Consider the following 26,574-nt stretch of genomic DNA (forward strand, 5'->3'; position numbering starts at 1 on the left):
GCATCAACGAGATCCTCCACCGGAGGGAAAGCCACAGATGCCGAAGAACCAGAGGACAGCGCCTGGAGGACCTTACTCTTGTGCTTCGTGGCAGAAGAAGTGACATCCAGCTCCAAAGCTTCTGCCATTCGGATCATCTGCTCAGGAAACATACGATGATCTTCGGTGGGAGAGGATGCTCTGGACTCACCGACGGCGTCGTCAGGGGACGGATCCCACGCCAGGTCGGAGGAAGCTTCAGAGGGGGAAGCCAGACCCTCCTCATCCTCGGAACCGGAGAACTCCGGCACCTGAGCAGAGGCAGATGGCATCGGTTCCACGCGGGAGACCGGAGGCAGTGTCGGAGGAGCGACCGTGTGTCCTGGCTGTCTCACGGACGTCTCTGGCACGGCCGACGAGAAGGCAGGTACCGATGGGACCAGGCCAGCGCGCTGGACAAGCGCCGCCGATGACTGGAGCCAGGACACGAAGGATGACCAGGTCGCCACATCACCTATGCCCGGAAAGTTCTGCACCGGAGGCAGCCACGGGGTCGGAACCGAACGGGCGTCCGGGACCTGCTGTTGGGGCCAGGACGGAACGGATGGATCAGTAGAGGCAGGAGCGGATGGCAAGCCATGTTCGAAGGCCACGATCGGATCCGGGAAGTTCGGAACCGAGATGTAATCATCCTCTATATGCGGTGGAGGCGTGTGCGGCGGCGACGGCGTGTGCAAGGCATCCGGTGGAGGAGCTGAAAGAGAAGCCGGCACAGGCGAAGGGCCGCGAGTGGCGGGAGCGGAGACGTCTCGTTTGTGATGCTTCGAACGAGACTTCGACTTTTTTGCCGGGGGCGCCGAAGTTGGCCGTTCCACAGCGGAGCGCTCCGCCGAGCGCTTCTTCGGGCGGGTAGCACCCTCGGTCACAAGGGGGGTAGCCGGTACCGCAGCCGGTTCCGAGGGGGTCGGATCCGAGGAACCACGAGCCGGGTCAGACGAAGGCCCGGGAGCGGGAGAAGCGGCCGAACGAGGCGCATCCTGCTTACCCGCCTGATCTTGGGGTAGAAGATTAGACCCCCAGAGGAAGGCCTTCAGCCGAGCAGAACGGTCGTGGCGGGCCTTGGGTGTAAACGACTGGCAAATAGCACAGCGCTGAACAATGTGCCCTTCCCCGAGACAGAGAAGGCACAAATCGTGCCCATCGGAGTGGGTCATCTTCGTCGAACATTTCTGACACTTTTTGAAGAGGGCCATAATGAGAGTTGGAAAAAGAACGCTAGCAGAACCAATTCCGACGGCGGCGAAAAAGGAACTGAGGGAATGTGGGGGACGCTCGCCTTAAGTATGCCGGTTTTGGCGGGAACGGAACCGCGCACGCGCGGAACCGGCGGGCGTCCCCCTCTTCACGATTCTATAGCTAGTCAAATCTTTCCGCGGCCGGCCTGCGCATGCGCAGTCCCAATGTGGGGCTGCACAGAAGGACGACGACGAACAGAGTAGTTCAAATCCTTCCTTACTTGGACAAGTCTGTACTTTCTCATGGTTTATGCAAACAAACCTCACTAACATGATCAAACATAGAACTAAACCCTAATTTTAAACTGTGTTTAATAAAAATTTAGATAAAGATAATGAAGCTTGCAACTTTTCCTGAACAGTGCAGCCACACAAGAAAGGAGGCAGCAGCCCTGCTGAAGAGCTACTCCATACGGAAGTAGTCTGTCTTACTTGGATAAGGAGGCCAGCACTTCACACCTTTAGAGTTATGCATTTTAACTATCTTCCAAGGGGTAAGATACCACTGTGTTGCAATTTTCCCTGATATTCATGAACACTGACATTTTCTTAAACAGGAAAGATCATTCCAGCAGTATCTGACCATTTAAATCCTTCTCTTCTGTTTGGCAACTGTTAAACGTTTTGAGATGATAAACCACCAAGTCACTTTTTTAGTATCCAGCACTAGTTTTTTATAAGTTGTCATATTACATAGACAACTTATAATTAATTACAAATTAGCTGAAACTGGAAAAAGCGTAAGCTTTCTTCCAATTTATCACTGATTCAAGAGAGAGAGAATTACAGACCTTTATAAAGCACAGTTCCCACCTCATACAGCCCACTTCTCAGAATAACGTATGGCTGACATTTACATTGCAATCCTAAGCAGGTCTACGCAGAATCCTACTGCAGTCTACTCAGGGGGACTTACTCCCAAGAAACCATTCTTAGGATTGTACCATTAATGTCCCTAATGTTCAAACGCATGTTTCTACCATGATTTAGTGCTGCCGGCCCCCACCCCAATTTGTTGTGCTGATCCACTTAGTTTATGCTTGATGGCCCCTTACTGCTGCAAAAAATTAATAATTTAGGTAGCAAACTGCTATGATGTTTCTGAATCAGAATGACAATTTTTCATCGTTATTTTAAGCAGGACGAGAAGTGAACAAAGACAAGGCTAGATCCTTTGAGCAGAAGCTGCACTAGCTCTGACCCAACTGCAAAAAATATTTTTCAACTGGCATCCCCAACTGAGGAGGCAATACCCTTTGTTTCTCGATGCAAATGCTGGCAAGCTGGTCCCCACGGTCTTTACTATGGCCAATGAGACAAAGCTTTTCTAGCTGGAATAACTCTAAATGAGTATGGGGTTGTATGCACTATGCCATCATGCAGGCCAGGAAAGGAAACAAAGGGCAACCCCAGAACCAAACTGAAAGGAACCAACAAACCGGGGAACCACGAATCTAGAAATTAATTGTATGTATTCTTCCAAAGTGCAAGGTGCAAAAGTGCTGAATAAATTTAACATGTATCATAAATACATTTATTTATTTATGATACATGTTAAATTTATTCAGCACTTTCTAGATTCGTGGTTCCCCGGTTTGTTGGTTCCTATCATGCAGGCCAGGGGCAAAAGAAAATACAAATCTAAATCTGCACACACAAAACCCTTTTTGGAGGGGAAGGGTTGCTGAGTTTATGGCTTTTCTAGAAAGCATACCTGCAGGCCATTTCTTGGGTACCATCATTCTAATATGGCTCAGAGGTCATGCCTAGAATGTCAGTTAATGTTCTGCTCTAGACTACAGTAATTGACAACTCTATTCTATCACAAGACTTCAGCCATTTTCAACATGATGCAGGTACAAAACTGAAGTAGGGTTTTTATCTTTCATCCTAAAAGACATAAAAGGCAGGCTGCTTAGCCCAGGGGGCTTGAGTTTCTACTTGCATCTTAATACTTGAAGACAGAGGTATGTACAATTTAGATTCACTTTGTTTAAAATTTGATACTGCTGAGAGAGACCAAGCCTAAAAATGTCACAGGCTTGTTGTACAAGCATGCTATCAATGAAGTCTAGGCCTTTGTAAACTGATTAATGCATCAGTATGGGTACAGCAGCTAAACTTTGTAGCATTCTTACAAAATGCATCCTGAATAATGTTGCCTGGATATACTTTATATACTTTTATCCTGATTGTTTTTACATAGAATTAATTTGGGTTTATTCTCATTAAATGACCACTGGTGTATAACCTCATATCAAGATCAGATATTACATTCTCACCCGAGACTCTTCTTTGGGCTTGTCCTGGGGATAAAGAAGAAGTGGCACGTTAGCCATGAAGGGAGATGCCAGTTCAGAGAAGTCTAGCTCAGGAATCTTGTTTGACTGAAGCTGCTTCTGCAGTTTTACTGATGCTAGGTGCTTCTGAAGAGATTGGCACAACGTGAGTGCGCTGCACACAACTCCAGGTTTATCCTGAAAAATCACAAAGAACATTACACATTTCCTACCTACTATTCCAATGCAGAAAAAGCCAGCCAAGTACACCCCAGGAAGTGAAGCTAGTGATTACTGGAAAACAAGACTAGAATCAGAGTCTGTATAACATTAATGCCTTCTCAACAACCACAATTCTAGGACTAACCATCTCCATTTCCCCAGCACTTGTTAGAAAGTGTATATTTTCTCAAGGACTAAATCATGGTGAATAAAACAGTCTAACCAAGCAAAAACACACAGGCTAGTTTAAGCTTGTCCAATCTATTGTGGTTCAAAAGTTGTTTTGGTTAAGTTGAGATAAAGTTTACTATTGTTGGTATGTATACATCTTTTCACAGAGAAAATTGGTACTCATTCCTAATTTTGATTGTTTCTTTTTTCCTTTTGATTGTGTGTGTGTGTGTGTGTGTGTGTGTGTCTGTTTTCCTTTTTGTTGTTTTTTCGTAATCTGTAAAACTTTTTAATAAAACTCTTATTTTAAAAAAATTGTTTTTCCTCAATGGAGAATTCAGAATGGCTTCAATTTTTAGTAGTCTACTTACAAGCTCCCCCTTAATCATGTCCAGAATGTTTGGTAGGTAAGCATCCACCATCTCCTTGCATTCAGACACTAGGCCTTGGTCAGAAAGAAACTCACAGGCCTTACTCATGTAAGAATGGATTTCATCCTATGAAATAAGATATGCACTTTAGTACAGACTCTTCCAGAACAGAGTGGCCTATCTTTCATACTTAAAATAAAATATTCAGTGACACCTATAGTCTAATCAAAATAAGCACACCAAAAGTGTTATTTTCCCCAAACTGTTTAACTTCAGGAGGCTTTCTGAAAACTAAACCTTGTATTCTGTGGTTACTTTTGCTGTCGTCTGATTTGTGTAACAGCTGACGAAAAGAGCCAGCTTTGCCCAACAGGGTACTTTTGCCCTCATGATAGCCATCTATCTGTATAGTCTCATATGCATCTATTGCATCACAGGAAGTCAGGAGGCATTATGGTCTTAACCATCCACACCCAACAGTTAGGGCAATTTCAAAGTAAGAAAATCAAAAGGGGGGGGCAAGGACTTGTGAGAGCATCTCATTTTCCCTTCCACCACTACTTCCTCTTTCCCTTCCCTAAAAGCCTTCATAGCCCCTCTCCCTTTCCTGCTTCCTTCTTTATCTGCCTCCATCAGTAGCCTTTCCTCCCCTGGCAAAGCTATGACTCAGTTGTGTAGTGACAGCCACTGGGTTGGATCCAACTACACAGCAAAGACATGTGAGTGATACCTCCTACCGCTATTTTTAGTAGCCCCTTCTTATCTTCTGCTATTTTTAGTATTTACGCCATTTATACCCCACTTTTCTCCACAAAGGTGACCCAAAGAAGTTTACATCATTCTCTTCTCCATTTTATCCTCACAACAAACCTTTCAGGTATCATGCTATTAATGCATAACCTAATCAGCTTCCATGACAAAGTCAGGTTGCCAACTTCCAAGTAGGACCTGGAGATCTTCTAAAATGACAAATGGTCTCTAGAGATCTACTCTCCTGGAGGAAATGGTTGCTTTGGAGGTCCCCCCTCCCCGCAACCTTGAAATCCCTGTGCTTCATCCCCCAAATTTAATAGTAGCTAAGTGGCCCTTATTTGAAGATACTTAAATACAGAGACTGGAGCCATGGACAGAGAAGACAGATCTTCCAAAACACCTGAAAAATGCTCCAGGTTTGCAGAAAAATATGAAGTAAAAGAATTACACTGGGAGTTAAAAAACCCAAAATGATAAATGTAGCACCTATAGCTTTAACCAGATGCCCTCAGCGGTTGTTGCTAAGCAACCATAACAGTTTAGCCAGTATTCCAGGCTTGCAACAGTCAGTAAAAGGTTCCAATTGCCACTCTGCTGTGGAAGCTCACTGGGTGACTTTGATACAGTGGAACAAAATAGAGGGGTTAAGTAACAACCTAAACATATATATATACACATTAAAAATGGCAACATCAAGAAACCAATGGGAGAACACTTCAATCTATCAGGACATTCCATCAATGACTTAAAGGTCACTGTAGTTCAAGAGAAACCTTTCAAAAAAAGAATCCAACGGGGAAACTGCTGAATCGGAATTCATATGTAAATTTGACTCAGGCTTGGATTGAATAGAGACCATGAATGGTTATCTCATTATCAGAAGTAACTGATTTCATTATCAGAAGCCAACTGATCCCATTATCAGAAGCTACTGATTGCATCTACTCCCCCCTCCACCTATATATCTGACCAGTTTCTTCTTACCCTCCACGCATCTGACGATGAGAACTGTGATTCTTGAAAGCTTATGCTACAGTAAAGTTGGTTACTCTTAAAGGTGCTACTGGACTCTTTTCATTTTGCTACTACAGACTAACATGGCTAACTCCTCTGGATCTATCTTTAGGTTGTTACTTAACCCTGCTTGTTCGGGTTGAGTTTGTGGGGGTTTCCCCCAACCCCCCCCCCCTTTTTCGTCCTTGACTTTGGTACAGCGACACACATTCTCAGCCTAACCAACCTCTCAGGATTGTTGTGAGGATAACATGGAGGCAAGGAGAATGATGTAAGCTGCTTTATGGAGAAAGGCAATATATAAATGAAGGAAATTAAGGAACTGAAGTGAAAACGAGTGCAGATAAAAGGCACGTTGTTTTGTGGATTTGAAGAAGGACAAAAGGAAAGGCAAGTATATGGAGGCTGCCAGGACAGAAAAAGGAAATCATGTGGGGATGGGACATAGCAGGAAGCATCCCCAGAAGTCCTTGCAGATTCCCCACCATGCAACTGGGCCATAGGCTAGTGGGACATGCTAGTTGCTGCCAGGCTTGGCTCCAATGCTACAGGTGCTACTTTTATCTTTGGGGGGGGAGGCGTTAAAACTCTAATGGTTTTCAGATTTTTTAAAAAAAATTCTGCAACCCTTATAGAAAAATCTGTCTAATCATGGCTCTCGTCTTCCGGATTTAAAGTCTCTATGGATTTGGTCACGTTAAGAGTTAGGTATATTTAATGTTGCACATAAGGACAATAAATTCTGCTTCAAAGGGCATGTACTAGTACGAAGTAAAAACTCTAGTTTTATAGCTCTGTAATTTATCAAACTAGACACAGTACCCTTCCAGAAAAATATACTGCTCTTACCTCTGTGTCATTATCCTTCAAGAATTTCCCAGCCACTGTTACAATTTCTTTACACAACTCACAAGGGATGCTTTCCTAAAGAGAGAAAGTCCGTTGTTTTAGTACAACAGAAAGGATTTATACAGATAACTATCTACATAGCAAGTGTTTCCTCCATTATGCTAATCTCAGTCAATTTTGTTCTTCCCTGCCTTTCAAGAAAAGAGGCACAATTTACTATAGCTGGCATGTACGGGAGAGCAAAAGCAATGTTTCCATTTTTTAAACAGAATATAGAAAGGCACAGCCAGAAATATGAGGCAGAGGGCTGGCCAGCTGGGCTTAATCTTCAAAAGATCACTCTGCATAACTGAAGTCCTCTGTAGTTTTACAAAGTTGAAAGTAGAAGATGGGAGCAGATTTTAGGAGACACCACATTTTGGCTTACTGATGAGGAGAGCATAATGAACAAAAAAGCGACACAACTCCACTTTACTAGTACGCAGCACTGGCTGAAATTACCATCAGCATGTTATAGCTACATGCCTTGGGTGCCCATAGACAGATTTTTCTCATCTCTAGGCTTACAAGCCTCTCCTATCTGCATAGGGAGCAAACTTTCCTTCTTTTGTGGAAACAAAAACCATTTTCTTCCACAAAGGATAAGAGTTGGTCCAGCTTTCCTCCTTGGTGCAGGACATGCTTCAGAAAAGCCCAGGAGGCACTGCCCGTCTGCAGGAAATAGAAGCAGCTGCCTCCACCATAGGATGACAAATGACTTGGAATCTCGTAACATTTATGATTAGCCCTTCCCTAGTTGCACCTTTTTTCTGTTTGGACCTGGCCCAGTGGCAGCCATTTTGTGGCTAGACTCCCTAACTCCTCTCAGAAACACAGAAGGTTAGACATCCCTGTAATAAGTCAAGTACGTATCAGTTATGTTGTGGCAAGTGATGGCTGCTAAACAGATAAATGTACTTTCATTTTTCACACAGAACTATTCTATCCAGCCCTTGCTTTCTTGAACATTCTGGGTATTTAGTCTTCAACTCACCCACCTAGCTGCTTTTCACCTTCCATGCCTACAAGTAGATATAATTCAGTAATGCAAAAACAGTATGTACGTGCATGATCAATAGCTTCAAATATGTTCTTCCAACATTTTGCCAGCTTCACTTACCACTGTAGGCTTGTTCCAGACATTTTGTTGACAGTGTTTAACGGCATTACAATGTGATGCTGTTTTTAAGTTCTCACACCATACTTCAGGGCCCTGTGTGCAATCTTTCTGAAACACAACGGGACTTGCCAAAGCTGCTGGAATAAAAAAAAAATGCTCAGATTACTCATTTGAAATGGTCTGGCTTTCATTCTGCAGAGCAGTAGTTCAGAGTCTTACAGGAGAAGTCTGACTGCACATTTATCAATAAAGGCTTGGTTCATGGTTTGGCACTATGTGAATGGGCCTGGAAGAGCCGTGGTTTCAATAACACACACTCTCGTCTCACTAGCACTCTCTTCTCTTCAAATATCATAAGGCAGCTAGGTACATCTGTCTGCCGTTTCAGACATGGCAATAACTTGGGCTTGCCCTACAAACCACAATTGTAAAGCATGGCTTGCAGGGCATCCACAAGCCATGGTTTGCAAGTTTGGATGCATTAAACTAGTTTGCCAAAAATACTGAACTGTAGTTAGCTCACACTACTTGAAGGATCATGTAGGCGTACCTGAACCTCCTTCTATGCTGATACATAAACTATTAAAACACGGTTCCAACAGGCAATAAAAATAGTTAGCCGTTTGTTTTAGGGTTTGTGCAGTCAACTTAACTCATGCATTGCACCCATGTGCAACAAAGTAACATTATGTTAACTGTCAATTCTTGATCTTTCTATCACTATTAATTTATAACCATATGAATATTTTCTTCGTTTGTCACTTGCAAAGAACAGTTGCACGGGAATAAGAATAGCTGGACTGTGGCTTGCTACCAAGGTAGCATCAACAATGCAGCAGCCAAACTAGGGACAGTTATAGGATTTTGTTTTGCTCAGAGGCTATGTGACAATCCAAGAATCACAGAGACCAAGTAAGTTTACAGAAAAGAAGCTGCTGTATATTAGACTTTTACAGGCCAAGAACTGCATTCTAGTATTGTGTATAAAAGGGAAGACAATACAAACTGCAAAGTTTTAAAAAAGCATGTTTCTCACCAACTGAGATCTGAAGTCAGAACACTATGTTTGGGAAAAGAGTATACACGAAATATTCAGAATGACATGAGAAAGCTCTTACATCAGAAGTTCAAGAAATTAAAGTGTTAGTGGTGATACTATAGCTACTGTGACTGAATTATAAAACTACCAATACTCTTAAGATTTGATCCTGTAGGCATACTTCAATTTATCAGAGTTCAAAATGGTATCTCATACCAGTCTATAATTCACTAGGATGCTCATGTCCATTACATGCACTGCAGAACTAGATACTCAGACAGGATAGGAATTCCTACATTTTAACTTGTATATTTTCATTGAAATAGCATTTTGGTGAATGCTATTACATTAGCCACTTTGAATGCCCAATACAGGAGAAAATGTGATCAAATCAACATTCTGTCATAAACTTGGCCGGGTGGCCTTGCATCAGTCATTCCCAACCAATTTCCCTCACAGGATTGTTGTGAGGACTACAAATTCCTGGAAGGAAGGGCTAGGTTAAGAACAGACTATATGGCTGCCAGCCGATCATATTTCTACAACCATTTTGCATCCTTTGATCTCAGCATTTAGGTTCATTGTCCACTTCATGTTAGCGTCCCCGATTCCCACAACTCTTGCAGCCCCTTTGCAGTAAGCACAGGCCATTTTAAACTTGGGAGGAGCTTCAAGTCTTCATAAGATACTAGCAAGCATCTCTCAGGTTTTTTCAGTAACTGTTTGATGTTTTTCAACTCTCTCAAACAGTGTTTTTAGCCACAGCTACAAGCGCCCTCTAGAGGCCTCTAGTCTCAAATTTTCTTAATCTCAAAGAAGGAAAAGGAAGCTGTGATATATTTTCTTAAACTCAAACTAGGCCATGGTCACAAGAAACTTGGCTCTCTCTCTCCCTTAAGCTTCCACAATCTATGCCTACAAGCGCAAAAACTGAGGATATTTTGAAGCCATAGGAAAAAATTTGTTCTGGAAAAATGAAAAATGGGGGAAGGATTGAAATATATGCAATACTTATTTTCCTATCAACACAAACCTTTTTTCTCCTTTAGCATAGTATATATCCTTTATGATTTTGTTAGCATATAAAACTGAATTAATTGGCAATGTATTGTATTGTGGGGAAAATATAGTACAAGTGAACCAGAAATTCTTTTTTTATATCAGGTTTTATTGGGTTTTTAGTAGACAGGGAAGGGTTACAACAAGACACAAACATTTAGCAGATTTATATACAAGACACATATCCATCAATCCAAATAAAAAAGCCACTAAATATGTAATTAATGCCCCATATACCTTCAAGTTTCCCTTTTATTTTCTGTAGTCATTTAATTTCTATGCTTTTTAATCCACTTACTCTATTCCTTATGTCATTTCTAATAATCTTTTCTTTTGTGTATATTATAGATAGATCACATTTTCCATCTTTTGCATTTTAGCCAGAGATATTAATCCCTTAGTCATTCCAGGAGTAGGAGATGGAAACAGTAAAACAAAAGATATCAGCAAAACAATGGTATACATCAATATATAAAGGGAGCATTTTTGTGCTAATTTTCCCTCTCTCTTACATCTGTTCTGGCCAAGCCTTCCAAACTTGTGTACTTGGGTTTTCATAGTAATAAGGGTGGGGAGGCCAAATCAATATTTGGTTTAAAAACAATTTTATATTCTACAGGAAATATCTCTTTCCTCTATTTTGTTCCAGTCAAACTTATTTGCTTGTGTTTTCATATTGATGAGGCTGGAATGGACACATAACTATATGGGTAAAGCACAGTTTTACATTTTAGAAAGAGTAGCTCCTTCATCTGTTTTATCTTAACCATCTGCACTTGTTTACTTGGATTCTCATAATCGTGAGGCTGAGAAGAGCAGATAGTCGTTTAGCTTAACCACTCATTTATATTCTGGAGAGAAGGGCTATAATTTAAGAATAGTTAAAAAGCTCCAAGGGCCCAGTTATCACGTTATCACTATCCCTTTGACAGTAGATATTCAAAATATAGAGCCTCTAAAACTTCCATTAAATCTGTATTGCATTAAACATATAGAGGAAATCTAGGTCATCATCCGTGTTTCTCCTTCTTTCAAAATAAGGAGGAAAAAAGAGGACAGTAGTGAAAGCAAAAAACTCTATAACTCCATCAGTCCCCCCCTCTTGTCTCTTCAGAACACATACAGAATATATGGTGTTATAAAAAAAAACGGAAGGAACCATAGAGATAAGGGGTTAGGTCTACATTATTAAATCCTAATCTGAGTCCTATCCTTGTTTTTTCTTCTTTCTTCTTGTAAAATGGTATATCCAGTCCTTATTCTATCTGCGCCACTGAAGGTGGATTTCCTTATCTTCCAGCCAATTCTGGCGAGGGTCGATAAAAATGTTGTTACTTCTCTGTTTATTTTTCTGCTTTAAAATCCGCTGCATTCTTTTTTCCCTTTCAGTAGTAGAATGCTAAATTCTCTCTTTGCAGGTCTGCTTCATGGCTCTGCCCCTTTCTTGCTACTGCCTTGTATCTTGACGTACTGGTACAATCGTCCATTTTGTAGATTATATTTTTTCTCATTTCGCTCTATTTTTCTTTCAGTTAGATCTGTTTCTTTAGAGATTTCTTCCATATTGTCATTTTTTGTCTTACTTTTATCCATTTTTACTCCAAATGTCCCATCTGCTTTAATAGTTCAGTCATTAATTTAGAAATTTCTTGCAATTTAGAAAGTACTTCTTCCCAGGAAGCCATTTCAAATTACTTATAGGTGTTATGTCCAAACTCATCAAAGTGGTAAAAAGCTTCGTTTTGTTAATTATGTTCAAAGATTTATTGCTTTCCAGACTTCTGCTGAGAGTCTCTTTACAATCTCTCTCTGTCTCTCCCTCCTCCCAGCTTTGCCCCAGCGGCCGCCTCGAAATCAGGCTGGTTAGCCCTCATAAAACCATAAAACAATCTCCTTACTTGATGGAAAGCGTTGTGGAATCTCTTGAGGTGTCTTCGAGTTGTTTTTAATCTGTCTTGTTAGGAATCTGCTTTATTCGCTGTAATTCATTTTGGCTTGTTGGACTTTCGGTTTTAGCAGCTTCATAGCCATGGCTCCTTCGTTGGTCCTTGCTTTCAGAACCGGTGTCGGGGCTTCTCGGGGGTTTGCCAGACCCCTTGAGCTCTTTCACCTTGTTCCAGCCTGCCTCTCCTCTCCGGGGGGGGGGGGGTGGGACTTGGGGCCCCGAATTCTCAAGTCCCAAGGAACCAGGAAGGTCACAGCAGAGAGCTCGTAAAACTCAGCTGCCGTAAATTCACTGCTTCATCCCAGAAGTCCAAGTGAACCAAAAATTCTTGAATCTTAGGTACAGTAGTTTCTGTAAATTAAGTTTGCCATCTGACCAATAATTCTAATAAGCTTTGCTTCTAAACTTCAGCACAGGTGGAGGTACTTACAAATCAAATATTCCCATATCATCTATCTATCTATCTATCTATCTATCTATCTATCTATCTATCTATCTATCTATCTATCTATCTATCTATCTATCTATCTATCTATCTATCTATCTATCTATCTATCTATCTATCTATCTATCCATCCATATTAAAAAGCATCAGGGACAAGATCGACCCCTGAAGGACCCCAAAGTGTAGTTCCCACTGGGATGAACCCTCATCCCCATTGACCATCCCCACTGAACATCCCTAGAGGAAAGAGGCAAACCATTGTAAGGCTGTAGCTCTTATTTCCAGTGAGGCTAGGCGGTCAATCAGGATCGAATGGTCAACTGTGTCAAATGCAGCCAACAGATCTAGTAAGATCAGTAGCACACAACCACCCTTATCTAGCTGAAGTTGGCTGTCATCAACCAGAGCTATTACACCAGTCTCAGTCCCAGACTGGAATGGATCAAGAGCTGATGTATCATTCAAAAACCCGTGAAGCTGACCTGCCACTGCCCTCTCAATTACCTTATCCAGGAAAGGCAAATTCAACACTGAGTAGTAATTTGCTAGCTCCCTTTTATCCAAGGAAGGCTTTTTCAACAAAAGTCTCACTACTGCCTCCTTGAGGGAACTAAGAAATTGGCCCGAAGTGGGGGAACAGTTAATAATTGCTCGCAAGGGGCTTCCCACCACATCACAGCCCCACCCACCTCACAGGGTTTTTTGTTGTGGGGATAATAATGTCATACTTTGTAAACCGCTCTGAGTGGGCATTAAGTTGTCCTGAAGGGCAGTATATAAATCAAACGTTGTTAATAATAATAATAATATTTAATTAGCCAAGAGGGCAGGGGTCCAACAAGCAAGTGGTAGGCCTTAAAGCCATCAGTGTTCTGTTAACACTGGGCAGGCGGTACACCAGCAGAACACCCAATCTCTCCCCAGCTTCCCATGCCAAGTCTACACATTCAATGTCAGAAATCTTTGGTGCAGGGACCACCCAGAAGGGAAAAATATCTCAGAGAAGTAAAGCTACCCCACTCTCCCAACTGTCTGTCCAAAGTTGATGATGTAACCTGGTAGTGTTAATTGCATGAGAGGGACCATGTCCTCCTGCTCAGCCAGGTCTTGTTCACCCAGACCAGGTCACAACTGTCCCTTCTATAAACTCCTGGAGGGTATCAATTTAACTCCAGCCCTTTGAATGATGGCACCTTCTTGGATATCTGAAAATGTTATATAGCATTTAAGCCCACATCCAATCATCACAAGCCATAATACAATATAATCCATTGTCAGGACTGATCTGTTATTAATTGCAGATACGTATTGATGACAGCATGCTGGCACAAGTACTGCTTATTCAACAGATATGCAGAAGTTAGGGGTGATTATTGAGCTAAGGGGTCATAAAATTGCCTTAGTCTGTAGATCTGTAACCCATTAAGCACTAAAAAGATCTGACATGCTTCAGCTTGACAAGATTTTTGCCTTTGTTGATTCTATGGAGACTAAATGGGACGTGTTATGTATAGCTGGAATTCAGAGTGCAGCATTTAACAAAAGTTACCATTTTCCTTATCCTTGTTTCTGTTGATGTAAAATCACATACACAAATTTAATTGGGCAGGTATTTAATAGAGGGGGCTGGAAGTTTTGGCAGACCCTCTACCAGCAGAAAGCCAGACATATGTTGTAGAAGTCAAACTCATTACAGTAAAGGCACATGGACCATCAACACAAAGTTAGCAATTCCACTAATAAAACGTAAATACACATTTTGCAGAGATTAAGATCAGTTGTATGTTGATTTCCTTATTATTACTATCTGCACATGCAACTCATAGAACGCCACATATAAATTAACAGATCCCAAGTTAGCAGGGTGGATAAAAATCAATGATATTTTTTTTAAATAAAAAAAATCGGATTTTTTTTGTTTAAATCAGATTTTTTTAAATAAAATGCTTTTTGAGGAAAATATATTACCATCCAAAGGTTATTCCATCATGAAATAAAGATTAATTTTTAATTATGTAGAATAAGGCTGTATATGTTTAATTTTTTTGGTAAATAAATTCCATTAATCCATTCACAATGTCATGCTCTTCCAGAGGTTTTTGTAAGATTATTGGGCAGTTTCTCTGCCTACAAGATATTATCACAGATGCTTGGTTTTGCAGTTCTCAAAACTGAATTTGTGTCAGCTCAGCAGAGATCACATGCCTCTTCTTCACAGCAAAAATGTTATAACATGAACAGAGTTGAGAAAAAGACCTTAATTCTATTGTTCTACAAACCTATGAAGACAGAATCAGCCCCTCCAGCGCTAAATTTCAAGAAGTTCAGTGAATAGAAACAATATTTTTCTGATTGTTTGGAGTGGAATAGATCTGCACAAGAAGAAACTAAGTGTGAGGAGGGAGGGGCAAGCAGTACAAAATGAAAGTGAAACTTTTTGAGCACAATACTGCACAAGTCTTTGGATCTTTTATGTGTATGACCTGAGGTTTATCACATTCTTTCCTTGGAGGAAAAAACCTATAATGGCAGCAGGCCGTAAAAGAGACCCAGTTTGGGAATACTTTAATGAAGTTCCTTTACCTATCGGTAAGGCAGGCATCTACTTGCATATTAAAGTTATACCAGCAAGAATTAGTCTTTATGTAGAAAACTATGATTTAAATCAAGCCTTAATGACTAGTGATTTAAATCGTGATTTAAATCAGTTTGATTTAAATCAAATCCACCCTGCAAGTTAGTAAGACACATTACTGTTTTTGCAGGTCAGACCTGAGTGAGCCATTTTTCTTTTCATATAGGATATAAAAAGGTAGAATGTGAAGTGTCAATCTCCCTCAGTCATTTTTTGTCTCTAGGTGTATAACATGAAGCATCACTGAGTGATTTGCAGTTTCAAAATCATCTACTTGTAACTAAACGCAACACTGAGTTTGGATTAAAGCAAAACTTCCACAAAATGCCTCCCTCCAAATTAGGCCATGGAGTTTGGACTAAAATCCACAAAACACAGCTAGGTCAGATAGAGAAGTCCCAATTTGCAGAAAAAGCCAAAATCTAAACAAATACATAGGTGATTAAAACTCCTCAAAATAAACAATTTATTTACTTCATTTATACCCTGCCTACCTCCCCAATGGGGACTCATAGCAGTTTACACCATTCTCCTCTCTTCTATTTTATCTTCACAACAACCCTGTGGGATAGGTCAGGCTGAGAGGATATGTCTGTTCCAAGCACCTAGCAAGTTTCCATGGCAGAGCAGGGATTTGAACCTGAACCTCCCAGATCCTAGTTTGACACTATAACCAGTGCACTGATTCTCTGCCAATGCCTGCAGCCTTAAGAAAATAATGGCCTCTAAACTCAGTCACTATCTTGGAGGTTGGTAGGCAGTCAAGATAATATTGCTGAGCCTTCTAAACCTTGGTTTCTGTAAGGTAAAGGCATTGGAGAGGAAGCAGGAGTAGACATGAAGGCTAAATTAGTCCTGTTAACCAAAACCCAAATTCATCTGAACAGCAATTTAAGACAGTGTTTGACAAATTCTAGACACCACATCATAATGGCATCTAGGAATTTCATTGTGGCGCCTTGTATTTTCAGTAACAATTTTATTCTAGCACCTCTCAGCAATTCTCAGTGGAAATACAAAGGGCTGGATGCAGGTTCTCCACAAGCAAAAAAACGGAGAACCACGAGAAATGATGTGCTTGAGATCATGGGACCTATACAAAAAGAAGCCACGTGGAACAAAAAGGGGAATTGGGGACAAGCTGGACATGACAGCATCCATGGGTCTGACCACAGCTATTTCTGCACTTAGCACACTGAAAGTGGGGGGCCTAGAGTGCCTCAGCCAACCTCAGGAGCAATCAGAATCAAGCCGTCACAGCATTTAAATCCCTTTAAAATAGTAGTGGATCCATGGATCAGACATGTAGAGCTACTTTGGTCCTTTGCTGAGACTGAATGAAAAAGCTGTCTGGAATATCAATCATTTCAATCAACCACAAGGAAAGGCAAGATAAAAATGTTTTAATAAATAAATTTAACATCAGAATGTTTTGTTGTATGACAAAGTAAATGTACATCTTGTTATTGTTTGAGTGTATCTAAATTTAGCACCATTTGATGGCAGCACACAAATGCATTTAACCAGTTGCTTTCTATACTGGCTCCAATATTTAATTAAGTGGAACTTTGGGATACATTAAGGTAGGGTTAGAGGTTAGCTTTGCTGTGGTCATGACAATCAGGGCTGCCCCTATAATTGCTAAGATACTGTAAGATGTTTGTCATAGCTTTAATAAAATTACAAGAGTGTTTATGATTAGGTTTTATGGTAGAAATAATTAGAAAGTGATCATTAAAATACAAAAAAACGGAAGCCGAAAAATGAGTTTGGAAAGTAATTTCTTGGGGTGACATCCAAAGAATATTGGTTAAGGCCTGTTTTGAGACACAGGTGTGTTGAAGTCAACTGCCAAAAGCAGCACCAAGAGGCAGCAGCTCAAGCCAGTCATGGCAGAGAAGAGAATAACAGTGCAACAGAGAGCCCATCAAGGAACCACTATTTAAAGATTATAATAAAAGTCCACCTTGCACATCCTACCCTTACAAACAACACTCTTCTAAAATCATCCTCAGCAGGGCTTGTTGTTTAGATAAAATCCTTTTAATTGGCCCATACACAAAATAATTTTCCAGCCCATGAAATGTCTGAAAGGGCCTTCCAAAAGTTCGTGCATCCTTGATTTCCCCCCTCTCATAACTAACATACATATAAGCTCTGCACCGCAACATTTTAATACTATGCAAATCAACACAGCTTACATCATGCCAGAGGCTGTAATGGTTGCTGCAATCTGTAACAACTGCATTGTCTTCAGATTATCTAGTTACAAATTGCTGCAGGGCAGAAAGTTATTGGTAACCTTGAATATTGCTCAACTGAGAAGCTTCCATTCTTGAAATAAAGGGGTAAAATCCAGAACACACACTACAAGTAAATAAAAGCTTTCTATAACACATACAGATAGCTTTCAGTATGCTTGCAAACAGCAGTAGGCCAGACCATTTTGCAAGGAACTCAAGGGCAGATCTCTGCCCAAGTAACTGAGGCACTCACAGAACTTCTGGGGCCAGTGCTGCTGAAGACAACAATGGAAATGACACAAGCTTGTGATCACTTCTCAGACTTGCACAGCTACCATCACAGTACAAAGTGAATCTCAGAGATATTAGCACCACTGGAGTTTGCCATGCTACAAATATGCCCAGCCTAGTATCTCATTGTTTGCCAGCACACCACCATCTTCCGTGTTAGACCATGCATTTTTCTCAGCACTTGGACTGAACTAGGTCACCTAGACTTGATCCGGAACTTTCAGCATTTGGCTAGCAAAGGTTGGTAATAACTTTGTCATTATGTGGCCCCAAATACTGGAGAATCTCCAATGGCTGTGCTCTGACAAGACCTTCCAGATACTTTTCCCATGCATGTTTTCAGCATGGGAAAGAGACAGACATTCTTCAAGATTAAAGCACATCTGCAGGGTGTTTTTCTTAAGCAATTTGATTAGCACAAAGGCACCTGAATATTTAAGTCAGGAGAATCAAGAGTAAAGTCACTGCTGTTTATTCTACAGCCATTTCCAAACTTAGTAGCACCCCTGTCAGTTATTAAGTTTCCATTTGGGGCTGAGATCACCACACAGCTTATGGAAATTGTGTCATTAGCTTTCTAGCAAAATATCTGTTCTCATCCCTTGAAGGTAATAACCTCCAACTCGCCATAAGTGTCTCAGGGAGGAAGTAAAAAGTATAAAGCCACAATTCCCCTGTAAATAAAGGATTGCCTCTGAAGTATATATCTACAACCTACCATTAAAGATTTTGTAAGCTAGAACAGTTACCTATATCCCCCCAGAAATTGGCGACACAAGCATGCATTGCAAGTACTGTAGTAAAATCAATTGTGAGGTAATAGCTTAAGGAAGTCTGGTTGCAATAGAAAGGTATATGTTCCAGATGATGCTACTGTTATGTTTTGCTTAAATGCCTTTGCATCTACTTCCCGCAAGAAGTACCAAGGAAGGCAGCAGGCTCCACTCTTTTGAGAAGAGCTCTGCTTCAGAGAAAGGCCTTATGTACACGCCTTGGTGCACTGCCTCAATGCTCATTTATACTACATGGCAAGGAAGATAGCAGGTCATAACTTGTGTATCTATTGGCAGGAGAGTTACATTTGACAGCTCATTAGATATCTTCCAATCCTGTGATTTTGTGCCTCTGCCAAATCCATATAGCTTGTCAAGAGATCACCAAAAGCTTTGATGTGTCTTTAAGAGGGAACACAGATTCAGAGAGCAGCCAAAGACAACAGATTAACTAAAATCAGGACTCCCAGGATTCATCCCTCACTAGGAAATGCTAGAACAAGCCAGGCCTACGGCCTCCAGGAAAAACAGGGAGGCAGACTGCTGGCCCTCGTTCTGACACAGCAGAAAAATTCCCAAATCTTCAGCGGGGTTAAAAACCGTGGATCCAGTTTGCAGCCACGACCCCAGCGGCGTCAAGCCCCCTTCCGTGGAGGAGCAGGGAGGGGCCAGCCCGGCTACATCCCCTTGGCTAGTAAACAAACATGGCGCCGGGGCCGCAGCAGCCTGAGGCGTCTAGAGCCCTCAAGCGAATGGCTGACACTTTCTTCCTTGTCCCTCAGCGCCCCGCTCGAGACGTGCCTCGGGGTGGGGACGACGACGAAATCAGCTGCAAAAGCAAAACCCCGCCGGGGAAGGGGACCAATACCAGGCTCCCCAGAGGAGAGCAAGCGAGGCCCCTTCAGGGCCCAGGAGGAGAAGCGAGGCTGAGCCCCGCCGTTGAGGGGAGACACACAGGCCTGGTTATGCGGCCCCCGTCGCCCGCCTGGAGGCCACGGAAGAGCCTCCCTCCCCTCGCCCCATCTCCCCGTTAAACACCCGGAAGCCTCCCAAACACACCAACCCCGACCGCAGCCCGTGAGTGCTTCTCCTTCTCCCTCTCCCCGCGCCCTTGCCTAGGCCTCCGGGGACGGTGGAAGGGCGCGGCCCTGCCTCACCTGCCGCCAAGCAGCCGAGGAGGAGGAAGCAAGCGAGCCTCGCCATGGCTGGTCTCTTCCTAGGCTACGCCGTCTGCAATGCGGGCGCGTCAGCTGATCGGCAGCCTATATAACAAGCCCCGCCGGAGAAAGCGGCTAAGGCGCTTGCGCCGAGGCGGGCCGGCGGAGCAGAGTGCCTGCCCCGCCCTCTTTCCCCCAAACCGTTGCTATTGCGCAAGCTCCGACAAGAAGAAAAGAGATACTAGTCCCTTCCTCCAAGCCAGTCTTTCTTTGCGCATGCGTTCCACTGACACCCCCCCTTCCCCCTCACTAGGTCGGGTGACGCTGAATCATCTCGTGAAAGTGGAAGGGCTGGAGGGGGTCGAGAGGAGGAAGGTGGCATGCAAAGGGATTGGCTTGGGAGGAAGCCTGCAGCCCGATCACCGGCGTCATTGCTCGAAGTAACTTTTTTTTTATAGAGAGCTAAGGGTTTTTTTTCCTAAGGTGCTGAACCACTAATCACTTTTATTCATTCATTCCCAGAGAAGTCTTTCCAAAGAGCTATATCTGAAGAAGTGACCTGTGACTCACGAAAGCTCAAACCCTACGACAAATTGTGTTAGTCTTATAGGTGCTACTGAACTCTTGCTCTTGCCTAGTACTGCTACAGACAGACTTAACAGGGCTACCCAGCTTGATCTATTTCCAAAGAAATGACATTCAAGGCGGTGCCAGAGTATATGTCATGTTAAACATAATTTGATTGTAATGGGACTTAGCGCAGTTAGCTACCTACACCAATTGATCTTATCCATACTCTTTTGATGTAACGTGTGGGCAGGAGTAAGTTCCGCTGGGCTCAATGAGGCTTACTCCCCACGAAGTGTGCTTAGGATTTTGTACAGTGCCAAGTACATAATGGTTATTATGACAAGCAACTCCCTTAGGAGTTGAATGAGACTTCTTCCCCAGTAGATGTGCATAGGATATCATCACAAGTGGTGCAAGAGAGCGGTCAGACAAACATACCACAAGGTAATCCTCCTCTTGAGCAACTAGGAAGGTCTTTTAAATCCTAAAAGCTAGCTTGCTATACCTATGTAAGATGGAGGCCTGACTGTGATCCTAAACAGTGGCTTTTTGTTTGTTTGTTTGTTTTACTCCCATGAGCTGAACCAGGATGACTCAAAGTGCCTTTTGTGTGTTAGCTCTAGAGCAGGATGAGTTACACATTTCTAGGTCAAATGTAACCTTTATAGGCCGAACTGCATGTTCGCATGTACCAGCTTCACTCTTTCCACCAAGGCCTATTTCCTCTGCCTCTTCTGTCTAGCGTTTGCTCTGCATTTTACACCTCTTCCCGAGCTTAGAAGTCACCTGATTCTGCTTCCCTCGATCATAGCTTGGATGATAAAGGGCCATGAGAAGAAAGCTAACAGAAGCTGCATGGAAATGGTTCATTTGCTACCAGCTTCATTACAGATGTTCCAGCATCCCAATTACATGTTTACCTTCATTGCTTGAGTTTAATATTAACCCTATGGGCACCGGATGCACAATATAATTAACTTCCGTTTGTCTTGTACATTTCTGCAGGGCCTAGAGGAAAAAACACATGAATTCAGGAAGTGAAATGAGTGATTATCACTCCATTTAGTACACCATCACGCCACATTTTTCCCAGTTGAAATTTCTTTGGTTTCTGTATATATTGAGATTTAGACGTTGAACCTGGAGATCATAAATGCATTAATCACTGGTAACAGATTTGTCTCTTTCATATTGTAGTGGCTGTGAGATGGTGGGTAGATACCATTCTTCCTCCTCCCCACTACTCATATTTGTGCTAGTGCAGCAATCGGGCTCCCCTGATTTGCACTGGTATCTCTTAGTTATTCCTGAGAAGATCCAAGCATGTTGCATCACACATTTGTATTTTACATGTATACCTAAGTTATTTTATGCACACACCAAAAAAAAATGTAAACTGTGACTATAATAAACATATCTGGGAAACACATGTATCTGCACTTGTCAGGGAGTTGAAGGATAGTTGAAGATCCCTGTTGATTGTACCCTGTAGCTGATGCAACACGCAAGCATCCTTCCTGCTGTGCCCGCAGAGTCACCTTGGGAGAATTGGGCTGCAACATGGGATTACATTCAATGTTCTTCCCACAGAGAAACTATGTATTTGAGCTCACATATGTACCAACTGCAAACTGAGCAGGCCTGTAGAAGAAAGCGTTATGGAGGAGTCAAGGTTGTCCTTTACTAACATTGCCAAAGAATAATCTGAAAGCACATGATGTATTCTATTACTAAAATTAAGTAGTTTCACGACAGGAGACTGTCTGGGAGGCATGTGAGCTGCCCTGAGCTGCTTGAAGGAAGAGTGAGATTGAAGTGAGAGCAGTGTGGTGTAATAGTATGGTTAGTATATCAGAATAGATCTGTTCAAATCCCCACTCAGCTATAAAGCTTACCAGGTATTACATGACTTTCCCTTGGGATTTCACTTTGAACCAATGCAATTTCTGTTTGTTTTGGAAATACCTGTATTTAAAACCACCTTTTCACATATTATAGACTGCACAGGTTGGGTCTGAGGTTCCCACTCTGTGTCAGATTATCACATATTAGTTGCAGCTTCTCTTTAATTCCCATTTGTGTACTGTATAGTTATCATGAGTAACACAGGGCATGTGGACAAGGGCATGTAGTCAAGACCCCATACTGCCCCCAAGAGCAACAACTAGAAGAAAATTACTTGGGAAGACACTGTGCTTATGGGGTTTCTTGCCCCGAACCTGCCTTCTATTGACTGTTTACCCAGTGCACCATCTAAAATGAATCTCCAGTTCATGGTTTTCCTTTAGCTTTTTAAAGGTAATGTTTGGTATTAGAGTCAGTTGGTCAATTACTGGGTTTTGTTTTTTCAGTTGCAGCATGGCTTCTCAGAAGGCCAATGGTGTAACATGAAACCAGCTCTATGCTGCATCTCTTTATCTATTTAGGCTTGCTTAGCATACTGTGCAGAATGCTCACTGAATGTCATAACTGCTGTTTGTTATTGTACTTTGCCTAGTGATTGTTTTAGCTGTTGATTATATTGTGTATTTCACTTGCATTGTGTAATCTGCCTTGGATCTCGGTGCTAAAGGCATAACAACAACTATAACAACAATCATAATAAAGAACAAGAAAAATGATTAAATATAGAGATCTGGCAATAGAAACTACCCAACTGTGAATGAAGCATACAACAGTAATCCCCATTGTCATTGGGGCACTTGGAACCATCTCGAAAAACTTTGCAATTCATATGGGAAAACTGACGCTTTCTGACATAACATGAACAGAACTGCAAAAGACAGCACTACTTGGAACAGTGTACATATTACACATATTATAGTGAATCAGATGCTTGGTTTATCAAGGTTTATTACACAATATAATCAACAGCTAAGACAATCACTAGGCAAAGTGTACAAATTACAATATTCAAAGAACTGTGTGTGAACATTTTAATCTTCCAGGACATCCCACTGCCGACCTAAAAGTTGCAGTTCTCAGAGAAACTTCAAAAGGAAAGTATTATGTGAGACTGCTGAAGCTGAGTTTATGTGCAAGTCTGGAACAATGACCCCCCCTCCTCCCAGGTGTCAGGTCCAGACTGCTTTCTTGTATGCCTATGCTTAACCGACTCCATTTTAATCTTTTCAGTGTGTAAGTGCTCTCTTCCAGGTGCCAAGGTTCCCAGGCAGCTATCTCTCAGAAAAGGATTGTTTTGGCTACCGACGTTCCACCAAGAACCGGCCTTGGGAGCTTCTCGCTCTTCTGACTTCAAAGGGGATGTTTTGAGAACTGTGGGGGGAGGTTGGGCCTGCTGTGATCTGTTACTCTGTACCTCATGCTTTGCCTGTCATTGGTAACAATGCATATGTACCATCCTGGGTCTTGTATTCAGGCTCGTGGACTATAATGGACTATTCTTCAGTAAAAACCTTTTGGAAACAATGGACTGTTGTCTAATTGCAGGAGGTAGTCTGGAGTAGGAACGTTATCTAGCCACAAGTCTGACATTTTGTTACCAATCCAAATTTCCAATGCCTAAGCCGGATCAGACGGAATCCAAAGATGTCCCGGTCAGGGATCCTTTGTTTGACCCGTATGCCTCCCCCGGCTCTCAAGGCTCGGACTCTCAAATACCTGCACCGAGGGAGAGTAACTCCTCGGTTACAACGATCTATACCCTTGCTCCAAGCAGGGCGGATACGCAGCCTCGGGCCACAGCTCTCCCGTTGCTGTCGCTGCCTACCCCGACACAGTGGGGTGCGAGACCAAGGGAAACGAGGGATAGGAGGGCCAGCGCGATGTTCACGCATTTACAGCTGGATAGTCGGCGTAGCCTGGAATCCATCCCCGAGCAGGCTGGTGATCAACCTTGGCTATATTGGAATAGGTCGACCGAGCAATCGGAGTGGGACACGTCCCGCCGTGGCACCCTGAGTTGGGATTATGCGGAAGTCGCCCCGTGGTCGGGGCAACAAGAAGTAAGTGAGCACCAGTGGTGCAACTGCAGAGCAGAACGTTAGCCATTGACTCAGGGATTTCGGCAATCACCGGCCTGACAAAAGGAGTTTTAGCCGCGAGGTCCCAAGAGGAGCGAGGAGACGAGACACCCTTGCCTTGGCAGCAAACGCTCACCATGGGATCGCGGACTGAAACTAGGCAAACCTCGCAGACTACCGGAGCTGCTGAGGGAGAAGAAACTATGGATAGAGTGCAGCTTTTGGAAAACAGACTCATAAATATGGAAGAAAGTTTGGCTAGTGCCGTCCACCTGCTGTCAGTGCTAGTTGCGGGGGACAGCGGTCGTGATCGGCCCTCTGGATTACCAGACATCAGTCAGAGTTTGGCCAACCTTCAAACGCTTCTACCTTGGCCGGGGGGTCCTATTCAACCCTGGCCGCAGCAGCCACCAGAGACGGGAGATGATGACTCGGTTACCGGAGAAGGACCCGGCCCAGATAACCCGTGTCCAGATGATGCCCCTCCTGACCAACCGGTTAGACCAGGGGACGATGGGACCAGTGGAGGGGGTGATGGACCGCAGCCGGGAGATTCCTGCCCCACCGCTCCTACCAACGGCGGGGAAGAACAGCCGGCGGCCCCGCTTCTCCCTCCAACTACGACACAAGCGGACCAGCCGGTAGCCCCTCCACCTACAACGCAAGCGACCCAACCGCCAAGCATACCCGGGACAGGACCAACGCCAGGGCCTCGAGGAGATACGGTACCTCTCCAACCCATTTCTCCCCATCCGCTACCATTACGACCGGCCCCTCATCAGCCGCTGCCTAGAGGGGAACCAGCACCTGTTCGGCCAACGCGACCTATCCCGAGAGGACTCCCCCAGCCGCGTCCGGGAGTGCCTCCACCGCGCCAGCCACAACCGCACCCGCAGCAACCTCTACCACAGCTGCCGCAACCACAGCTGCCGCACCCGCAGCAACCTCTACCACACCTGCCGCAACCGCACCCGCAGCAACCTCTACCACAGCTACCGCCAGCCCCACGACAACCCCCTTTACAACTCGGCCCACTCGATGTCTATCCAATGCCGGCGCCGGCCCCTTGGCAAGACCTTCCAATGGGTTGGGTCAAGGTGGATGCCACGTTCGATGGGGACCCTTCCAAATTGGGATTTTTTCTGGTACAAGTAGTGCAATTTTTTAATCGCTGGGGGCATCTTTTCGGAAGTGAAGCTAGTCAAATCGAACATCTGGGGTCACGTCTTCAAGGCAAAGCAGCTGACTGGTATGTAGGACTGTATAACGTGGGGGCCCCTGAGTTAGATACACTCCAAGGGCTGGTAGACGCAATCAGAGCTCAATATGAGGATCCCCTAGAAGAAACCAGAGCCCGAACAGAATTGCAGGCTATTAGGCAAGGCAGCATGTCGGCTAGAGACTATGCCGCAAAATTCCGACAACTCGCTGCCAAATGCCCAAGGTGTGAGGAATCCACCAAGATTATCATGTTTAAACAGGGTTTAAACCCTAGATTGCTGGACAGAGCCTTAATGCAAGATAATCCTCCTACGTTATTGGGGTGGATACAATTGACCTGTGAAGTAGAAAACCGTCTGATGGAAGTTCGTTTGGTGGAGCAACACCAACAACCTCCGGGCCAAAGACGCTCCTCCACTCCTGCTCGAGGGAGCAGGGGGGCTGGCTACGCTATCCGTGGAGCGAGAGATGCTAGATGGCAACAAGGATTGTGTTTGCAGTGTGGACAAAGTGGTCATTTTGCAGCGCAATGTCCTTATCGGCCTGTGCAAAGACCTCTGCTCCAGCTCAGACGCCCAGCCCCCGCTGCCTACCCGGCGCCACCACGCCCTACCCCAGCCCCCAGAACGGCAAGAGGTAGGGGAGTGCTGAGAAGAAATCCCCCTTCTTCCAGAAGTTATGGAATATGATCCAACGGCAATGGCGGGAGGGGAGCATCCAGAAAGTCCCTCCTCGGGAAACGAAATGGATCTGTCGTGAAAGGACCCAAACGGCAGATCAAACCTCAGTCAGTTCCGGTTCCGAACCGACCGTATGGGTCCATACTCTTCATACCAGTGACTTTGGTGAATTCTGACCGAAAGATGCACATCCGGGTACAAGCCCTCATTGATTCGGGCTGCTCTAGAGACATTATTGCACCAGCCTTGGTAAACGGACTAGTACTCCCTGTCAAAGAATTAGACATACCGGTCATTTTCGAGCAAATGGATGGCACTAACATGAATCCAGTGACTACAGAAACCATGCCAATCATCACTGGCATGGGGCAACATTGGGAAAAAAGATCTTTCGTTATTAGTGCCACAGCTAAATACCCCTTGATTCTGGGAAGCCGGTGG

At 43.6% G+C, this 26,574-nt stretch overlaps 1 protein-coding gene across 2 annotated transcripts in view; it reads right to left on the reverse strand.

Annotated features, from left to right (window-relative positions):
* The window catches only part of LOC129332629 (prosaposin-like), a 35,868-nt gene extending 16,061 nt beyond the window's left edge, over positions 1-19,807 (reverse strand). The window contains exons 1-5 of one of the 2 annotated variants that reach the window (XM_054983862.1): positions 19,680-19,807; positions 8,093-8,226; positions 6,934-7,008; positions 4,318-4,443; positions 3,557-3,751 (exon numbers count right to left, since the gene is read on the reverse strand). In XM_054983862.1, the coding sequence (XP_054839837.1) occupies positions 3,557-3,751; positions 4,318-4,443; positions 6,934-7,008; positions 8,093-8,226; positions 19,680-19,725 (576 nt within the window). In that variant the 5' untranslated portion in view covers positions 19,726-19,807. Of the gene's footprint in view, positions 1-3,556; positions 3,752-4,317; positions 4,444-6,933; positions 7,009-8,092; positions 8,230-19,679 lie in introns of both variants that reach the window. The other variant, XM_054983861.1, reaches the window with a different exon arrangement.
* Positions 19,808-26,574: the final 6,767 nt, after the last annotated feature.

This window comes from Eublepharis macularius, chromosome 6, assembly GCF_028583425.1.
Source record: "Eublepharis macularius isolate TG4126 chromosome 6, MPM_Emac_v1.0, whole genome shotgun sequence".
Taxonomy (NCBI): domain Eukaryota; kingdom Metazoa; phylum Chordata; class Lepidosauria; order Squamata; family Eublepharidae; genus Eublepharis; species Eublepharis macularius.